Below are 19639 nucleotides of genomic sequence, written 5' to 3'. Positions count from 1 at the left end.
TGATTTTGCTATGAGTACATGGTTTAAGTAGCCAGTGTATGTTTTGTTATATGACTAATTGCAACAGAAGACAATTTAGTGTAGCTTTATTAGATATATAAAAAGGGGGTTGGTGGTAGGTTGGGATGGGGAAGAAATTTAATTCACTTCTCATTTAAAGATTAACCCACTTCAGTCACACTGTCCGCAACATTACACATATCCAAACATAGTCCTCCTTCCAGATTCATGTAGTGGAGTTTTGAAAGGAAGCTCTTCAGCCAAGTAATGTTTACAAAAATGCAGACATCAGAGCAAATTGTGCATAAAAATGTACCTATAAGCAAAAATAATGTACACAGATGCATTCTATTCAGGGAACTTGCTTTGCAAAAATGTGTATATTAGGCAAAATTGCATAGAAAATTTGGCATATTTTAAGAAATTCATATTAAAATGCTGATGGAGTCTCATGAGGACTTTTTAAATAAAAAAAATCACAAACTGGTGTGGAAAATTGGAGGACTGAGCTTAAGATTGGAAGAATGAGAGGTAGGCAATGTTTCTCATGTCACAATACTTTTAAGTGTTGAAAAATTATATGTTGCTTTTGAAATCCCTTATTTTCATACAACAGAGAGAGAGAGAGAGAGAGAGAGAGAGAGAGAGAGAGAGATCTCCTTTTGGTCTCCTCTGGTCATTCTGTGACACACTTTTCTCCTTTTATTCTTGCTGAAGAAAAAACCCCACTCATGTTAAATTTCAAATGATTTGCATGTAGAATTTTCTGAGTTCCAGAATTAGCCATATCTAGAGCTAACATACACCAACACTGAATCTATGAATGAATAATTAGAAGCACCATCTTACGTTTACTCATAAGTAAGCACCACTGAGTTCGATGAAACTCCCAGGTATATATGTTTTAGTTCCTAAGTTTATTGTTCTAAATGCCATGACAAAACTGCAGCAACAGTATCAACAAAACAATACAGAATAAACATCCACAGCACAAACAAATGCCCTTAATGAAAGAGAGAGACATACCAGAGACACCAACAAACTTAAATCTCTCAGGTATGTGTGCATAAGGCATTGCAAATTGCCTTTGTGCCCCTCCCCCCCCCTGTGGAATTGTCTCCTAAGTGAGACGCACCTGATGCCATCAGTGACATCTTTTCCCTGCCGGGTTGAGATTTTCCTCTTCTGGTCATTTGATGGATTATAATCCGGTCATGGCATGGTTTTATGTTCCTTGTGATCCCCTTCCAACCCTACAATTCTATGATTTTATGCTTCAACCTTTGTGCAGAGATTTCAAGAGAAATGTACTTAGCTAACAGTAGCCTCTGGATCTAAGTGACTATTTGTGGTTCTTTGGTGCCCTCTAATGTTCAAAAAGCCATGAAAATCAACATTCAGTACTAACTGCCAATGTGAAAAGCAAAACACACAGAGAGACATAATTTTATGTGTATTCCGCCTTTCCACAGTTCAAGGCGGCTTACAGCATGAAAAAAACAACCCATAACTAAAGCATAAAAGTAGCCATAAACAATAAATAAAACATTTTAAAGAAACACACAACGGAACGGAACAATTTCCACATAAATCACAGCAAGATCTAAAATAAAGGTACCAAACAAAAACCCAACGGCAACAACAGCAAAAAAGAAAGCCCACAACAAAATTCCATAAACCCCAGCCTCAGAGTCTGTTCAGCAGCCTCACCTTTTGTAGCTGGAGTCAGTCAGGGCCCTGCCCTCCCAAGCCTGGTGAAAAAGGCCTGCAAGACAGGGAACAGGCCCTCCCCAGCACAGGGGGTCAACAGCCTCCAGATTCTCAGGAGGCTCCACTACTTTTTAAAGTTGTGTAGAAATACAAGTTCTTCCTGGTGCTGCTGCTGCTTCAGCATTTTGAAGGGGGGGAAATTGTCCCTCTAAGAAGCCCTCCCAATATACTTGTCAAAAAAAGACATTCATCCTGCAGAGAAATCCTTTCATGGGTTGGATAGGACTTGTCAGTACAGTATCAATGTGTTCCTTGATAACCTTTTTTTTGTATTTTGCATTCAAGAGGATATGTGACTTCATCATTTGGGGGGAATGGAGAATGAGATTCTAATGTGACAGGCTGGCATAAGTCAGGGCAGCATATAATAGACAATTTCCTCCTCAAAGCATGACCCCAAAGACTTCTTCCTGTCATGTTGTGTTCAAATTTCGGTGTTACACAATTCAAAATGTGGAAGGTACACACATATACAGCTCCTTTGAAATGAGCAGGCACCGTGCAAGAGCAAGGCTCTTAAGACAGCTCCCATTCATTTCAGTGGTGGGGGGAGAGTTGCACAGGCAAACTTCCTGATGGATCGGGTCCTTTAAGTACACAATCCCGACTACAATCCTAAATATATTTCACTGGAAATAAATTCTGTTGAAATGATTGGGGCCCTCCCCCTCCAAATAACTCTGAATAGGACACAAATCACGCTATATCTACATCTGCAGATTAAATCCTTCTATAAAACCACTTAATCCTTCATTTAGAAATATAAATACTGAATTCAAACTGTGGCGGCTCATTTCTGGAATCGTTGCAATGCTGGGAATGCAAAAGCTGGCTATCATTTCATTAACATCCAAGACGTTAGGAAGATACTGGAACGAGGCAGGGTTCTCGAAAGCCTCTTGTGGTTTGTCAGAGGAACGCTGTCAATTTTCTCAGTGCACGCTACATTTTGCAAACAGCAAAAGAGTTTTGAGAGAGGGTTGCAGGAGGGGAGGATAGGAGGACTTCAAGGCTCTTTGGGGCTACAGGATGCACCCAGGACAGTGAAGTCCTTCTATCCTCCCAGGATGTCCATTGTCTCTACTTGGACAGGAAGGCTTGACTGCAATGGCTATGAGTTCTCCTTGGTAGCAACAGCATCTGCTGTGTCTGGTATCTGACCTCTGACTCTCATTCAATGCTATACAGTACTTGTAAGGACTGAGCGGATCCAGTCAGTGATCCAGACCAGGATTCTGGAATGCTCTGGCCTAAGCAAGCTTCGTCCACCCCAGGACTTTTGGGAGTTCTGGAAGCAAGAACTCCAGTCTGTATGAAACCCAGCAAGGAAAGTGCTCTGTAGTATACTATGATCTTTGTTTAGCAAATGGAGTCTGCATCTAAGTTCTGTGTCCCAGGCCTCTGAACTTAACAGTACTAATGAGAGTGCTTCTGTGTATTGGCAGGATGCCTCCATAATTGCAACCTGCCACCACAAGTCTTTCTAGCCCTTGATTCCCTGGCCTTGTATTTAAATAATAATAATTAGGCATTTATAAATGAATACACTTGCTTGAGCGACTTTCTGCCTCTTACCATGCTGCTCTCTTGATAAGACCTCAGATATCTCCTCCAGTCCAACACCAAATGGACAATTTCTACACAACTCAGGTCCAATCAGTTTGAATAACCTGATAAATCTAGGTGCTTAGACCCAGAGTGTCCCTTCCATGAATGGAAGGTCTCCTCTTGCAAAATAATAATAATAATAATAATAATAATAATAATAATAATAATAATAATAATTTTTATTTGTATCCTGCCCTCTCCGGCTAAGGCTGGGCTCAGAGTGGCTAACATCATAAAAACAACACAATAAGCATAAAAACAGACACCAAATAATTAAAATACATCTTAAAATTAATTCAGTTAAGTTAAAATCTGGGCAGGTGGCACTTATCAGGTTGGAATTGAGAGTGGTTAATAATGCCAGGACCAACTGTTCCCACTGGTTATACAAGGACCTGTGAGCGGGTTGGGGGCCTCCTTTGGGCTTGTTTTATACAAAGGAAAGTAAGTAAAACTGCATCCAGCCCAAAGGCCTGGCGGAACAGCTCCGTCTTGCAGGCCCTGCAGAAAGATGTAAAATCCCGCAGGGCCCTCCTCTCTTGTGGGAGAGCGTTCCACCAGGCCGGGGCCATGGTCGAAAAGGCCCTGGCTCTAGTCAAGGCCAGTCTAATTTCCCTGGGGCCCGGGATCTTCAAGGTGTTGTTGTTAGCATGCCATAAGGTCTTCTGTAGGGTATACCAGGAGAGGCGGTCCCGTAGGTACGAGGGTCCTAGGCCGTATAGGGCTTTAAAGGTTAAAACCAGCACCTTAAACCTGATCCTGTACTTCACCGGGAGCCAGTGCAGCTGGTATAGCACTGGGTGAATGTGATCCCGTGACGAGGACCCCGTAAGGAGTCTCACCATGGCATTATTCAGCTGCTGGAGTTTCTGGGTTAGCTTCAAGGGCAGTTTCAACGGACTGAGATGGAGTAGAATCTCCTGCTGGGGACAAAGGGGAGGCAATTTTCACTGATTTCTCCTTCCCTCCTCCCACGCTGTCCCCCCAACCACCCAGAGTAGCTTTTCAGGGGACTGCAGGGGGAAGGAGGAATTGCCGTCCCCACAAATAAACCAACCCCCACTCCACCCCTATCTTCAGCTTAACTGTTTTTATGACTTTCTATAGGCACTGACAGTGCAATACAATAAACACCTATTTGGAAGTTCAGTATGCTCCATTTAATTCATTTGGATTTACTTACTTCTAAGTAACATTCACAGGACTACACTGTAACCGCAACTCTGACCTAGGTGTCCTTTTGCTGTAGGTGTAGCAAACCTGTGGTCTTCCAGATGATGTTGGAGTACAATTGCCATCATCCTTGACTATTGTCATTGCTTTCTGGGGCTGATGGACTTGTAGTCCATTCAGAAAGCCACAGGTTCCCAGCTTCTGTTTTGCTGAGAATCATTGCACATTTCATGAACTGAATGGATTTAAGGAACATTTTATTTTAGCATGAATTTTTATTTTGAAATTAAGTGTAAAATATAGCCAGCAAGAAGAACACACCAACAATACAAGATCACTGATTAAGTGTAAAAGAAAGCTCACTGATTACAGTTGTTATCTCTTGTGGGATGATTAGCGTAAAACAGTCTATAGAGGAATTACTGAGAGTTTGGATGTATAAGTTATGCAGCCAAATCAAAGTCAGAAAAATGTGCATCTATATTTGATTTATGTGATCTGAATGTGATCAGACACTTGAAAGGAAGTTTTATTTTATAGTATTCTAGTATGTTGTTTTGTTATTAAACTTTCTGCTCTCTCAGGTTGTATATAGCCTAAAACTTAGGATCTGGTATACAGTAGATATCTAAGTTGCTGAAATGTATCGTAGCCAATTGCCTAGAGTGGAGCTGAAAGGAACGGCATGTGCAGTTTGAATTTCACCAGAGAAAGGCAAAACAATTTTTAATTTGGGGAGCTGGCAGGCAGAAAAGAACAAATAGTGGGGTTTTCTTTTTCTTTGGGAACAGAACTACTTGTCTTCCCGCCAGCTTGCCTGCTACCTGTTTCAACTTGAACATTTGTGAACAGACATTGCAAAACATGTCCCCATTGCAAATCTCTAGAGCTTTCTCCTCCAAAAGATGCTGTTTTACATTGTTTCGATTGGCCTGCTATAAGTATCATACTTTTGTTGCCTATTTCTTTTGTAATTTGCATTAATGTCGTTCACTCCTTTGGGGGCCTTTGTGCCAAAAGTGATGTAGAAATAAAACAGACCATAGCAAAAGAAAGGTGATCCTGTGAATCTGCCTTGGATCTCTTCACCACTTGGGAAGTGGATGAGACTGTGAGGAATGGGTGGAGAGGGAGGGAACTTCTCAATTTTAAATTTGCAATAATCATATTAATTTTTCACTCTGTATGGTCTTGGACACAACTCAGTCATCTAGGTGAAACAGCAGAGAGACTGGAGTACTGCCTTGGTAGTGTGCAAACATGGCTTGTATTTGGCATTTTTTAATATGAAAAGGCACCAAATGAGAAAAGAAACCTGGTCAAATTCATGCTGCAGTTGCAAAGGAAGAATTGCTGACTTCAGGCAACTGTGCCTTGAAATTACAATATGGAAAAAGCACAGTTCCCCCTCAATGGATCTGCTAGTGTAAAGGAAGAGATCTTTGGATCCCATGAAGCAATGGAGTAACAGTTCTGTGTGTTTACTGCACAACAGAATGGCTTTCTGGGCAGTCACAGAGTCACCAATGTCCCACCTGTCTTTCACTGTTAACCTTGGAACAGCAGAGCAGCAAGCTACCCTCAGAGAACATGCACACCAATGGTGAGAGGAGGATGCCAATGTTCTGTGATCAGAGGACAGTCTCTAATTTGCAGAAAGTCTAATTGCCCTTGTGGCAGACATTGTATCACCCTGGCATTCTGTAGAATATACTGTAGGTTCTTTCGATAGCAAAGGAGTAGCTGTTGCATCATTGCTGGAGCCTTTCATAGCTTTACTGCTCTGCTCCCTGTTGATAATTTTTACACAGTCCCTATTAGGTATAAACCAGGAAGTCAGGCTTTCTTTCTTCACTTGTGTAACTTGGTAGTAAATGAAAGCTGAGAAGGGCTGTTTATGCTCAGTTGAACTGAATGTTGCAGTTGAGTCGACCTTTTGTTAGTCTGTAAGTATTTTTACTTTATTCAATAACAAATATGGTCATTAACTATTGTTCAATAACAAATATGGTCATCAAGTATTGTTTTCATTCACTCATTTTGTAATTCATTTTGCACAAATTGTATTGCTAGAAATGTTATTAGGTGCCATTGGGGCTAGAGCAACCTGAGTTCACCAACTACCAAGTCTGTTTTTGCCTAGCAGGCTACATCTTTTGAAGGAAGAAAGGAAACAATAACCAGAATGTGATCAGATATGCACTGAAAATCACTCTGCATTTATTTTCCAAACCATCATAGAAACATAGGAAGAATGGGGGCTTGTGGTGGCGGCAAACTCATATTCAAAAGTTGTTATATAGTTTTAAATAATACAGTGGTGCCTCGCAAGACGAAAAGAATTCGTTCCGCGAGTCTTTTCATCTTGCGATGTTTTTCGTCTTGCGAAGCACGGTCTGTCGCAACTGCGCCTCTTCAAGCGGCTTTAAAAAAAAAGTGCAAGACGTTTTCGTCTTGCGAAGCAAGCCCATAGGGAAATTTGTCTAGCGAAGCAACACAAAAACGGAAAACCCTTTCGAGTTTTTCGTCTTGCGAGGCATTCGTCTTGCGGGGCACCACTGTACTTGACTGCTGTTGAGGCCAAGTTATGGTCTGGGCAAATTCACCCACAATGCTTCACTCTGAGGAAGGATCCCATTTTGTTGGCAGTGGGTGGGCAAGGCAAGGGCTGAGATAGTGGGTGGGAAGGGGAGAGAGGGAAAGGGGATGGAGGAGGAGAAGGTTGTATCAAAGTATGTGAAACTAAGTCAGAGTTAGGACAGCAGTCAGGGAGAGAAACAGGTTAACAACTGAATAACCCAGAAGTGAATCAGTGAAAGTATAGCGAGAGCAGGAGGGTCAGAGAGAGTTCGGAGTCGAAAGAAAGCTTGTTTAAATAAAGTTATTTGTTTTATGATACTCCCGCTCGACTCTTAGGGTTCATCCACACTTCACCCTATGCTTTCCAGGCATGGGTCTGAGAGGTTTTCTGTTTGCTGCTGTTATTAAGGACTCTAGAATCAACTTGTTGTTTTGGGGTGATCAGAGGCAGAATTGTTTGTGGGACAAGAGATCAGCATTTGCATGAGCAACTGTTGCGAGAAGCAGATTTAACACTGCATCAGTGTTAAAGGCAGAGATAGGCAGGGCAGCATAACTTTCTGAAGCAAGAATTAAACCATTAGCAGGCACAGAAGAGACACAGGTGCAGGACACTGGGGTATGCAACATAGCGATGGGGCACCCAGGATACAATGCCTGTATTGTGGGAAACAACATGTAAAGAGTAATAAATAAATAAAAATACCTAGCATATGTGGACTGCAGTGGGGGGGGGGACTGGGGAGGGACTTGGTCCCAGGTGCAATTTTTTTAGGGGGTGTCACCAGGTGCCTTCACAACAAGCTCCGTCATCGGAGTCTGGCTCTGGCACATGAAGGAGCTGTGTCTGGGCTGTGGCGCTCATGCCTGGCTGCAGCTCTGTTCCTTGGTCAGGTCTGACCCGTAGGTGGAGAGCAAGAGAGCCAGCGGCAGTGCTGCTGCCCACCCTCCTCAGCTGAGGTGCACTTTGTGCCCAGCCATGGCAGCTCCACCCCCAGGTTGAGTCTGTTCCAGGGGCAGGGAAAGGACAGTGGGTGGTAACACTGGGGCTTGCGCCTGGCCACAGCTGTGCTCCCAGGGCAAGTTTGACCGGGGGGGGGGCGGAGAGCAGGAGGAGAGTTGGTGGCAGCTTCTCTACCCCTGTCCTCACTTGGACTGTGCTGCGTGGAGAGCGGCCTCTGCATCCCGTCCTCCTCAGGTGGCGTGGGCATATGCTGTGCCACTGGTGCAAAGCACATGGCAAGCCAAACCATTTTCAAAGCCTGTGCAGGAGGGTGAAGAAACCTCTGAGACAGTGAAAACAGTGCAGGAAGACAGTGATGAGTCTGAACACTGTCAGGATATCCTAAGATTGACTTTGGGATCACCTTATCCGGATGTTCACATAGTAGGAAATACTGGGGAAGGGGACTAATATCTACCGCACTACATTTTTCTTATATGCTGTTGAACAAAAAAATGGTTTGCTCTCTGCTGGATTGTGAAGCAAGCTGCAATGCGCTGCCAGTGACAATGGTTAATGAAAAGACAGACATTGAACCATGTCACCAGAGTATCCTGAAATCTGCGGGCAAGTGCAGAGTTAAGATTTGCAACAGTAAGTTTTATTGCTTAGAATGCAACTCATTCAGGTACAACATCAGAAGAGAATATATGTGCCACGGACCAGTGAAGAGAGCAAACCAGCTGCCTGGACAATGGTGAATATATTGCAGATGTTTGGTGGTGTTTTTCAGGGAGCGGGACATCTAGCAGGGAAGTTGAATGCAAATCCATTGAGAACTCTCCTGAGAAGGGTACCAGTAGCACGGGCAGAGCTGCTGAAGCAGGAACTGACCAGCCTACAAGCTAAAGGCATGCTTGCCGCAGTAAATTATAGTACAGCATGGATCAGCAGTCTTATTTATTTTCTGCAAACCCTCAGGAAGGCTGCATATTTGTATTGATCCTAAACCTTTGAACAGAGCATTAAAATGCAGCCATTACTCACTATCATCCATTGATGGTGTAGGAAGTGACCTACCCCCAGCCAAGGTTTCCTCTGTGTTTGAAGTAAAAAAATGGATTCTGGCATACAGAACTCAGCTCAGAGTCAAGCTGTCTTGCCACTTTTGCAACTCCTTTTGGCAGGTATATTTGGCTGTGGATGCCGTGGGCCCTGCCTTGAAGTATTTCAGCATCAACTGAATCAAAAAGTAGAGAATGTTCCAGGTCTCAAAATCATTGCTTATGACATACTAATTGTGGGAGAAGATGATACTGGAAAGGAAGCAGCAAGAGATTGTGACAAAAAATGAAGCATGTTTTTGGAGAGGGGCAGAGAAAGAAATACAAAACCCAAATAAAGTCAGGTTACAACTAAAGGAAGTGCCATACATTGGCCACCTGTTGACAGCAGAGGGTCTGAAAGTGGACTCAGCAAAAGTAAGAGCAATCCAGGTGTTACCAAGACCTAAGGATGCAAAGATTTTTTGGGAATGGCAAACTGCTTGGCTAGCAGATTAGTGTGAGCCACTCCGATAGCTAACACACAAAGAGGTAGAATGGGAATGGTCAGAAAGTCGTTTGAGAAGATAAAGGACGCCATAGCCAGGAGTCCTCTATGAAGGTATTACATTCCAGGGGAGTAGTTAGTGTTACACAATGCGATGCATCTGAGACAGGGTCAAGAGCTGGGCTGCTACAGAAACAGCAGCCAGTTGCATTTGCCAGTAGAGCACTATCAGAAACTGAAAGAGGATATGCACAGATTGGGGGGAAAAGAACTGTTGGCTGTAGTGTTTGGCATGAAATGCTTCCATCAACTTACATTTGGCCAGAGAGTGCATGCACAGTTGGACCATAAGCCACTGGAAACCATCATGCAGGGGCCATTGCTGAGTGCCCCAAACAGGCTTCAGCACATGTTGTGAACCACCTTGAGATCTACGGGTGAAGGGTGGAATAGAAAGATTATCTCAACATGGTAAACTACTGCTACAACTTTGGGGGGGGGGAGAGATCCACTGCCAGATATTATATCTGAGACAATTATAAAGAAACTAAAGTGCCATTTTGCCCACTATGGAATAGCAGATATTATATGCTCTGACAATGGACCACAGTTTCAGAACATTCCAAAAGCAGTGGGAATTTGATCATCAGACATCCCCAGGGCAATAGAACAGCTGAATCAGCTGTCAAAATGGCTCAGAGAATTTTGATCAAAGCCAGAAAAGCAAGGACTGTTGCATATCTAGATATCCTGGACCACCAGAACACATCTTCATAAGGTTTGGATGGGCGTCCAGCACAGGGAATGATGGGTTGAAGGACAAATGCCTTGTTACCAGTGGGTGTGGCTTACTACAGCCAGAGAGCTCCAACAGATGAGCTGAGCTGATTGCAGAACAGAAATTAAGACAGGCAATACTACTGTGACAAGTCAACTAAAGACCTACTCAAACTACATGTGAGCAAGCAAATTTGGATACAGCCAGTGGAGTGACACAATGAGGAGTGGAAGAAAACTGAGGTCCAAAGTCAACTGGACACACACTCGTTTGAGAAGGTAACTCAAGAGGACCAAGTTTTGAGAAGGAATCAAAGGCAATTGTGGCGCAGCAACCAACCTGTACACTCAGACTAGCAGGACAGACAGAAGAGAGGCTACTTCAGGAGCCAAAAGATGCCAGTATGGTTGTTGGCCCACTGCCTATAGAGAATACCCACCTCTTCTTGCACAAGTAAATGAGAGACAACCCAGCTCACACTCATCTCAATCCTGCGTGGATACCACATTTTTTGGTTGCCACCTAGAAAGAATAATAACTCCTGAAGTAAAACAGATAACCCCATTGCCTAAAAGACTATGTCTAAATTCAAGGGGGCATATGGACTTTTGAAACTATATAGTTAACTGTAATAATTGTTCACTTAAAGTTATGAAAGGAAAGATGTATCAGTTATATGTGGAACTAAGTAAGAGGGAGAGGAAAGCAGTCGGGGAGAGAAACTTAGAGAGACACAGAGGGAAGGTGCAGGTAAAAGGAACAGCTGACCAGAAGTGACTCAGCAGAAAAAGGAAAGAGAAATCAGGAGGGTCAGAGAGAGTTAGGGTTTATCCACAATACGTTTTGCTCTGTTCTTTCCAGGTACAGGTCTATGCTTAAAGCTCCATGTCCAAGCTTTGTTGTTGTTTTCTGGCCCACAACTTTCCCCATAGAAACCATTTTTAAATGGTCATTATTATTATTATGGACAGAACAACTAATGAAGCAACTTGAATAGGAATGAAGTCAGGCCCTGTGACCAACAAATACACTCCATCTCTGTACTAAAATACCTTCCAGCCAATTGATTTTGAAGCTTCCTAAGCCATTTTAAGTTTCTTATCCATTCTGAGCTGCAGAGCGTTTTAGCATCAAGTCCAGAGCTAGCAATCCAGTGCAGTGGGTAGGCAGGTCCAAGCATCCTTTATCTCCAGCAGAGCCACAACAGCGGCAGATAGAAAGGAGGAAACAAGGAGAAGGAGAGGGGAAAGGAAAACAAAATAATAGAAAATAAAAGATAAATAGAGGGGTGCCTAGCAGCTCTCTCTTCTGGGCATCTCTTTTTATCTCCACACCATGGATGTTGCTCCGCCTCTTAGCAAAGCAGTCTGCTTATCGACGGGTACCAAGGTCACTCACTTCAGCAGAAAGTCAATTTGACCCACAAGCAGGTTTTTGTTTTGCTTTTTGTGTTTCTCAGGGCTTGCTCAGAGTCTGAACGTTACACTGCTGCCATCTATTTTAGTCCATCATGGTTGCTCTGGGACTTGCAGAACCCAGTGATTCCTTGGGCTTGGCAGAGCCAGATTAACAAACCCCACAGAATGCAGAGGGACTTACTTCCTTGCACAGAATTACACTGTCGTTTCAATTGTAGTTTTTTCTTCTTATTATTACTAAAGCAGACCCTGTCAAAGAGGCCAGCTTGACAGTCACGTATCCTGAACGTCATAACAGGCTAGTGAAAGAATGTGACAGTCATTCCAGACGACTGGCTTATTCGCACACAAAACTGGTTGTTACCCCACACTTCTTAGTGCAATTGTCCCGTCACTTTCCTAACTACAAAAAGTCTGATAAGTGTCAGAAAACTGCACTGGAAAGTGCTAGATCACAGCCACTAGCTGGCAATGTTGCGTCACCTCTGTGCTGCAAACCTATCAGCAGGAATGCTCCCTGACTTGACTGTCACCCTCCACCTCCACTGAAAACCACGACCTTTGTACCTACTCTGTTAATGAGCTTGTGTTCCTTCCCAGCTGAAAGGTCATTCTCTTTTGTATTCCTCCAGACCAAGGTGTGTGCCTGACGGTTTACCCAGTGCAACATGAACCTAGGAATCCCTTCAGAGAGAGAGCAACAACAGAGACGGAAATTGAGAGATGAGCCCTTGGAGAAGGATGACAACAGCAGAATAAATATGACCTCAAAGCAAAGGCTGATTCAGCTCACTTATCTGATTACAGTTGTGGACCTGGCCTGCATGTTCATGCAGTTTGGGATTGTTCCAGTGAGTATATGGAGTATAGATTTTTACTAGCTCCACCCATTACTTTCTTTTCTAAAGGAAAAATGCTCTAGCAACTTCCTGATCTAACGCCAGCTCCCTGATGCAGTATAAGCAAGTGTAAGTGAACGTGATTAAAATCCCCACAACTGTGTGTGTCCTTGTCTCTCAGCCTAGCCTAACTCACAAGGTAGTTGTGAGGGTAAAAGGGATTGGGGAGAGAACCATGTGCACCACCTTAAACACGTTGGAGAAAAGGCAGGACACAGTGGCGTAGCGTGGGTTGTCAGCACCCGGGGCAAGGCAAGTAATTTGCGCCCCCTAACCCGTGGATTTGCGCCCCCTAACCCGTGGATTTGCGCACCCTAATCCGTGGATTTGCGCCCCCTAACCCGTGGATTTGCGCCCCCTAACCCTAACCCCCAGGTGTTGCGTCCGGTGCGTCCGGGCCCCCCTGCACCCCCCACGCTACGCCACTGGCAGGACATACATATATCAAATGCTTAACTTCAGAATCTACCACAGAAGAGGATTTGTGCAGGAAGAGTGTTTAGTTTGATGATGCTTCCTTGATCTAATTCAGTTGATCTACTGATATAAACTTTGCATTCCAAGACGTGAGAGGGATATTCTAAAATACGTTAGAGTAGACCTGTCGAAATCAATGTAGCTACTTAATTCATTTCAGCAGATTTATTCTTTAGTGTAGCTTAATTGGATAGCACTCATTTATTTATTTTTAATGTTGCCTGAGTGGTGCAACTTCCACACTGTGTTATATAACCAGCAGTACCCTCAAAATGTGTGTGAGAATGCCAAGTAGCTAATGGGAACTGGTGATCAAGGAAAGCACTGATGCTTTTCACGAATTACTTGTAATGAACACCCTTAACAGATTCTGCTTGTGGTATCTGCATATCATACAACCTTGGTCTTCAACTGGATCAGGAGCCAATCTAAATGAAGTTGCACCAGAAGTACCACCAGAGAAGAGAAAGGAGGCCATCTATAGTATGGGCATATATTCATTGTGGGTCATGTATTGCTGCAGGCAAGTTGTGATTAAAACTGCCCACCCCCAAAGAGTCTCACAAATACTGCTCCCAGGTGTCCTGTACTGTTTTAGTGCTCTTTGGAGGACAAACTCGTAGGACAACATAATTGCTTGACTCAGCAAAGCTGATGGCTGGAACAGCAGCTTGTGAGACTGAAGACATGATGTGGTTCTGTGGCACAGAGGGCAATTCTGTTAGGTGACAGCATGTTTTGAGCCAGTGAAGGAGGCCAAAGGAGGTCCTCTGCTTTGGGGCTTAAGAGGACATTATTTTGGCTTGAAGGGTGACCTTACAAGTCCTGCTCATGCAAATTTAAGAGACTGCACCATGGCCTCACCAACATTTTATGATTTGGTATAAGTTTCCATGTCATTCAGAAATACAGTATAACATACACCTTTCTCTTTGATTTCACCCCCTTTCAGTATCTGGCAACCAGCCTGGGTATGGATGCTGTTGAATTTGGCTACTTGCAAACAGTCTTTGGTGTTCTTCAGCTTCTGGGAGGTCCCATTTTTGGGAGGTAAATATAACAACCATTCTTGGGAACCCTGTGGAATGTCAGAATTGTTTGGAGTTAATAACACCATTTTATTTTTAGCTCAGGGAAATAATTTAAATAGCCATCTGGATTTCCCATACTGGCAGCAGGGGAATGAAAGGCTCTTTTACTACTGTATTGTATACTAACCAACTCTATATCCCCCCCCCCTTTTTAATGTTCTGATTGCCACTGGATATTAGCCAATGCAGGAACTGTTAATAAGCTGTATGCACACAAGTAGCTATTAATGATAGAAAAGGGAGGGAGGAAGCTGCACAACAAGGCCAGCATTCATTTCCATTTCTTTTGTATTTTTAATTGGATGTTGAATGTGGGTAGGTAAGAAGTCATAGATTTGAATGCTGACAAGATGATTGCAAACCTTGTCTTTCAAAATACATCAGTCCGTGGACAAGGATGATATCTGTGATGTCGGATTAGCAGGATTCTCATTTGGAGGCTGGATAGCTCAGCTGGTTAGAGTGTGGTGCTGATAACCCCAAGGTTGCAGGTTCAACCTCTGTATGAGGCAACTGCATATTCCTTCACTGCAAGGGGGGGGGGGGGCTGGATGCCTATGGAACTGATAGCTTACCTTGAGTGGATGCTAACTGGCAGAGCTTTTCCTGCGAAGTGAGCAATAAGGGTGACCTCCCCAGTGCCTTGGTGGTCCCTTGTGCTGGCCCCAGCGGCCCCAGCCAGCAGCCCCACTTCCTGGCAGGACCTGCTGACTTCTGCCAATCGAATGAGGCTCCACTAGCAGTGCTGCCACTAAAGCATCAGCAAAAGGGGGAAATGGAACCTGGGTTGGGGAGACGTTTCTCCTGCCTCTACAGCAGAACACCCCCCCCCCAAAAAAAAGGAAACCAGGAGGGAGGAGGAGGGGGCACTGCTGCCACCATTGCCATGAAAAGGAGGCAAGGCAGCAGAGGTGGGAGGGAGGGAGAGTTGAAAAGGCAGTGGAGGATCCACACAGTGTGACTTGGCCCAGCCCCACCCAGGCACTCCTCATCAGCCCTGTTGAACAGCCAACCTTCCCTAGGATCTGTGTTTATCTTAAAAGGCTGGAAGAACTTCTACAGTTTAGTGGAGTTTTGCTTTTTATTGCTGCACACCCTGTTCTGTTTCTGAAGATGCTGCATCTCTTTCTGTGCCAGGTTTGCTGACCAGTTTGGAGCCAAGACTGCCTTGGCCATCTCATACGTGGCTGGATCTCTGTTCTTCTTGCTCCTGTCTGTGTCCACCAGTGTCCCTCTGCTCTTTCTGTCCAGGGTCCCCTCCATCTTCATGCATGGACTACCAGGTGATGTTATTAGATGATGCAAACGTTAGCATGGGTCGACTCAAGGGCTTTGGCTCCCAGAGTCAAACTAAGAAACTGCTGCTCGTGCACATGTGGACGATGTGAGTTAAGGTCCGGTCGATACTGGGAGCAATCTGGAGGGGATGAGAGGATCTTTTTCGCCTCTTGGGCAGGTTGGCATACGTCTGTGGTAAGAAGCCATTTTACAAAATGGCCACGGACCAATCTTCTTGCAGCACCTCCCTCATGAACTAAAGCACCCACATTCATAAAACTTGTCAAGCTATAGATTTGGGGGTGTGACGATTCCATGGTTCATCATGATATTCACCCAAGAACTCTGCCCCTGAAATGCTCATTATCATATTTTTAAAAGGAAGAGCAAAGACTTTAAATGGTACACCATGGTTAACCTGGGTTTCCCCTCCATTTTTAAAATAGGTGCTCAAATGGTGATAACAGATTTGACCACCGCTGACGAACGTGTTGATGCTTTAGGAAAGCTTGGACTATGTTTTGGAGTAGGAATGATCGTTGGAGCTTCCTTGGGTGGCACCTTAACCTCAAAATTTGGGTGAGTGGTCATGTCTTGTTTCAGTTAACCGCAATGCCCTACTTTTAAAGGAATGTATTATTCTCCTTTGCAATGGCCAAAAATTGAGGTTCTGAGGTAATCTCATGTAGCAGTATGCACAAAGCTGAGAAGGGTCGAAGTCTACAACCTGGAACACAGTTGTGCTGCTTTTAACCCATTGCTCCCTATGCTCATTCATTGGGAATAAGTCCCACTGAAGTCAGTGGAACTTACTTCTGAGTAAGTGTGCAATGGCAGGGCTATTATTATCATAGATTTCTGTATATCTCATGACGGTTTTCTACACCACAGATTTAAGATGTATGTGGTTGGTGCCCATTATAATCCAATACAGTGGTACCTCAGTTTAAGAACAGCCCTGTTTACGGACTATTCAGTTTACAAACTCTGCAAAACCAGAAGTAGTGTCCCGGTTTATGAACTTTACCTCAGTCTAAGAATGGAAGCCGAACGGTGGAAGGGCACCGACGGCAGGAGGCCTCATTAGGGAAAGTTCGCCTCAGTTTAAGAACGGATTTGGTTTAAGAACGGACTTCAGGAACGGATTAAGTTTGTAAGCTGATGTACCACTGTAGTGTGTAAGGCAGCTGAGCAAACTTATTTCACCCTAACACACGTTACAACTATGCGCTCTTATTGCAAATATTAATTGAAAAGCAGAGTTGAACGTATAATGGTGAAATAATTTTGGTTTGAAATAAGTGTAGACAAAGAGATATTGCTGTATATGGAGAGTCTGGATATAGAAATCTTGGAATAATTTAAATCAAAGTCCAGAGCAGGCAAAATGGGGCTCATCTGGCTTTAAATCTCTGGTGGCAAAGTGTGAACATGCTTGTCCATTAGATGGCACTGTTTCACAGCCATAATTCCCCCCCTTGTTGGTTTTGTGTTCTTTGGCTGTGAATCAATGATGCTTCAGCTAGCATCCATCTTATATTTTTTAAGGGGCTGGAAATGTAAAACACCCCACTGTCCTGTTTCTTGAGCGTTTAGGTTTGTTTGTATCTTAAAAAGATATGTGGGAAGTCTGTGTGTTCCTTCTTCCCTGTGACAGGATGTGCACCTTTCCTTTTAAAAAGGACAAGAGGTTCAAACTGCTACCCTTCCATGTGCGGGTGGCGCTGTGGTCTAAACCACTGAGCTTCTTGGGTTTGCTGATCAGAAGGTCAGTGGTTCGAATCCCCATGATGGGGTGAGCTCCTGTTGCTCTGTCCCAGCTCCTGCCAACCTAGCAGTTCAAAGCACACCAGTGCAAGTAGATAAATAGGTACTGCTGTGGCAGGAAAGTAGAAGGCATTTCTTTGCTCTCTGGCTTCTGTCATGGTGTTCCATTGTGCCAGAAGCAGTTTAGTCATGCTGGCCACATGACCTGGAAAGCTGTCTATGGACACATGCCGGCTCCCTTGGCCTGAAAAGCGAGATGAGCGCCACCACCTCATATTCGCCTTTGACTGGACTAAACCGTCCAGGGGTCCTTTACCTTACAGCAAGTTACATGGTAGTGGGAAAGAAATAGTGCCCTTTTATAATTATTGGGCTGTCTTTGGTCTTGCTTTTATTATGTATTTTCTTTTATATATATATTGTCATTTTATATTGCGAACCGCCCTGAGATATATGGGGCTTAGGGCAGTATAACGATTTAATAAATAATAATAGTAATTAATAATAAGAAACAGCACACAGGTTTTCAGTCATTCTGCTTCAAAACAGATCACCCTCCGCTACCCTTCCTGCAGCTGCAATTCCCTCTATGGGGCTTTAGACAGGAACACAGGGAGCTGTCTCTTTGTGAGTCGGGCTGCTGCTTCATCTGGCTCAGCACTATCTACACTGACTGGCAGCAGCTCCCCAGGGTGTCAGGCAGGAACTTCTTCCAGCCTTACCTGGAGACATTAGGGATTGAACCTGGGACTTTGTGCATACAAAGCAGGTGTTCTGCCCACTGCGCTGCAACTCTTCTCCCAACCAAATCTGCTAAAAATCCCCTCTAGCACACAACTTTTAAAGGAGCAAGAAAGAGCCCCATCTCCCTTTTCATCTGGCCACCCAGAAGAGAGTACCTTTACCACTCTCACTGTCAAGAAGCAGCCACAGCTGAGGACCAACCAAAATGCCATTCAGGATGCTTTGCTTTAATGTCCACTAGATGGTGCAAATGTCTTGGGAAGAAGGAGAGGAATAGTACCATCAAGGCTTGTTGTGGGGATTTGTCGGTGGTGGTGGAGAGGAACCCAAAAAGTTCTGGAAGTTTGTGACACATGCACTCAAACCAGTGGTATTTTACACAGTAATGAGAACAAAAAAGGACACATGTGCAAATGCTGTTACTTTGGCTGTGTTTCATGGAAGAACCATGGTTTTATGCAGTGCTTTTTTTGGGGGGGGGTGCAGGGGTACACATACCCCTAAACATTTTGTGAATCTTTGTACTTTTGTCCATTTACTGTATTTGTTTTTCCTAATTTGAACCATAAAATTGTGGTTTTCTTGAGTCAAAATGAGAGTACCGCTGAACATTTTTTTAAGAAAAAAGAACTGGTTTTATGTAGGGTTGAAAAGAAGAGAGAAAGGTGGGCAGAATCAGAGTGGGAGATGCTTCTCACTCCCCAAAAATATATTAAGTGTCCTTTCTGCAGCGAATAGATGACATACAACCACAAGTAAGACAAAACAAAGCAAAGCAAAGCAACACAATAAGAAAAAATGCAGAAACACAATTGGGGCACATTCAGACCATACATTTAACTTAAGGTTGCCATATTTCAAAAAGTAAAAACCAGGACACCCCGAAAGCTTCTTTTTAGACAAACCCCACAATTTTTTGATTGCCTAATACCCAGGACAAAACACCACCCTTCAAAAATCCCCCCCCCCGAGATAAATGACACCTTTGAAATCCCAGTAATGTCTGGGAAAATCTGGACATATGGCAGCCCTAATTTAACAGCCATGGCTTCTCCCAAAGAATCTTGGGAGCTGTAGTTGTTTAAGGGTGCTGAGAGATATTAGCTAAACCACTCTTTCCAGGTTTCCTATCGTTCCCTCTTCACAGGGAACTCTGGGAATTGCAGCTCTGCGAGGGGAACTCCTAACACCTCTCAGCACCCTGAGCAAACTACAGTTCCCAGGACTCTTTGGGGGAAGTTAAAGTGGGATCACAGTGCTTTGAATATATGGTGTGAATGTGGCCTCAGCCACTGACTGCATAAAAGCAAATTGCCTTGAGAAGGACTTTATGAATGGCGCTTGTGGCCTTTAAAAATGGGAGCTTGCGAATAAATGTTCTTCCTAGACTACCCTCTCCTGTGACAGTGTTCTGTTACACTGCAGTCCTCTACATGCTCAGCCAGGTATAAATCACATTGTATTGAATGGGGCTTCCTCCCAGGAAGAATGCATAGGATTGCAGGCTTGCTTCGCCAAAGGTAGCTAGCCACATTTGAAGTCCTGCATTTCTTATCTTAAGG

At 43.9% G+C, this 19639-nt stretch overlaps 1 protein-coding gene across 1 annotated transcript in view; it reads left to right on the top strand.

The window, feature by feature from the left end:
* The first annotated feature begins 6369 nt into the window (after window positions 1-6369).
* Window positions 6370-19639, top strand: part of SLC67A1 (solute carrier family 67 member 1) — an 80977-nt gene continuing 67707 nt past the window's right edge. The window contains exons 1-5 of the mRNA XM_082194560.1: window positions 6370-6497; window positions 12454-12672; window positions 14150-14247; window positions 15426-15571; window positions 16013-16145. Of these exons, the coding sequence (XP_082050686.1) occupies window positions 12490-12672; window positions 14150-14247; window positions 15426-15571; window positions 16013-16145 (560 nt within the window). The 5' untranslated portion in view covers window positions 6370-6497; window positions 12454-12489. The remainder of the gene's footprint in view (window positions 6498-12453; window positions 12673-14149; window positions 14248-15425; window positions 15572-16012; window positions 16146-19639) is intronic.

This window comes from Podarcis vaucheri (assembly GCF_965113315.1).
Source record: "Podarcis vaucheri genome assembly, chromosome: 1".
NCBI classification, from domain to species: Eukaryota; Metazoa; Chordata; class Lepidosauria; order Squamata; family Lacertidae; genus Podarcis; species Podarcis vaucheri.
Note: the sequence above shows the minus strand (reverse complement) of the source record. Positions and strands in the feature narration are given on the sequence as shown.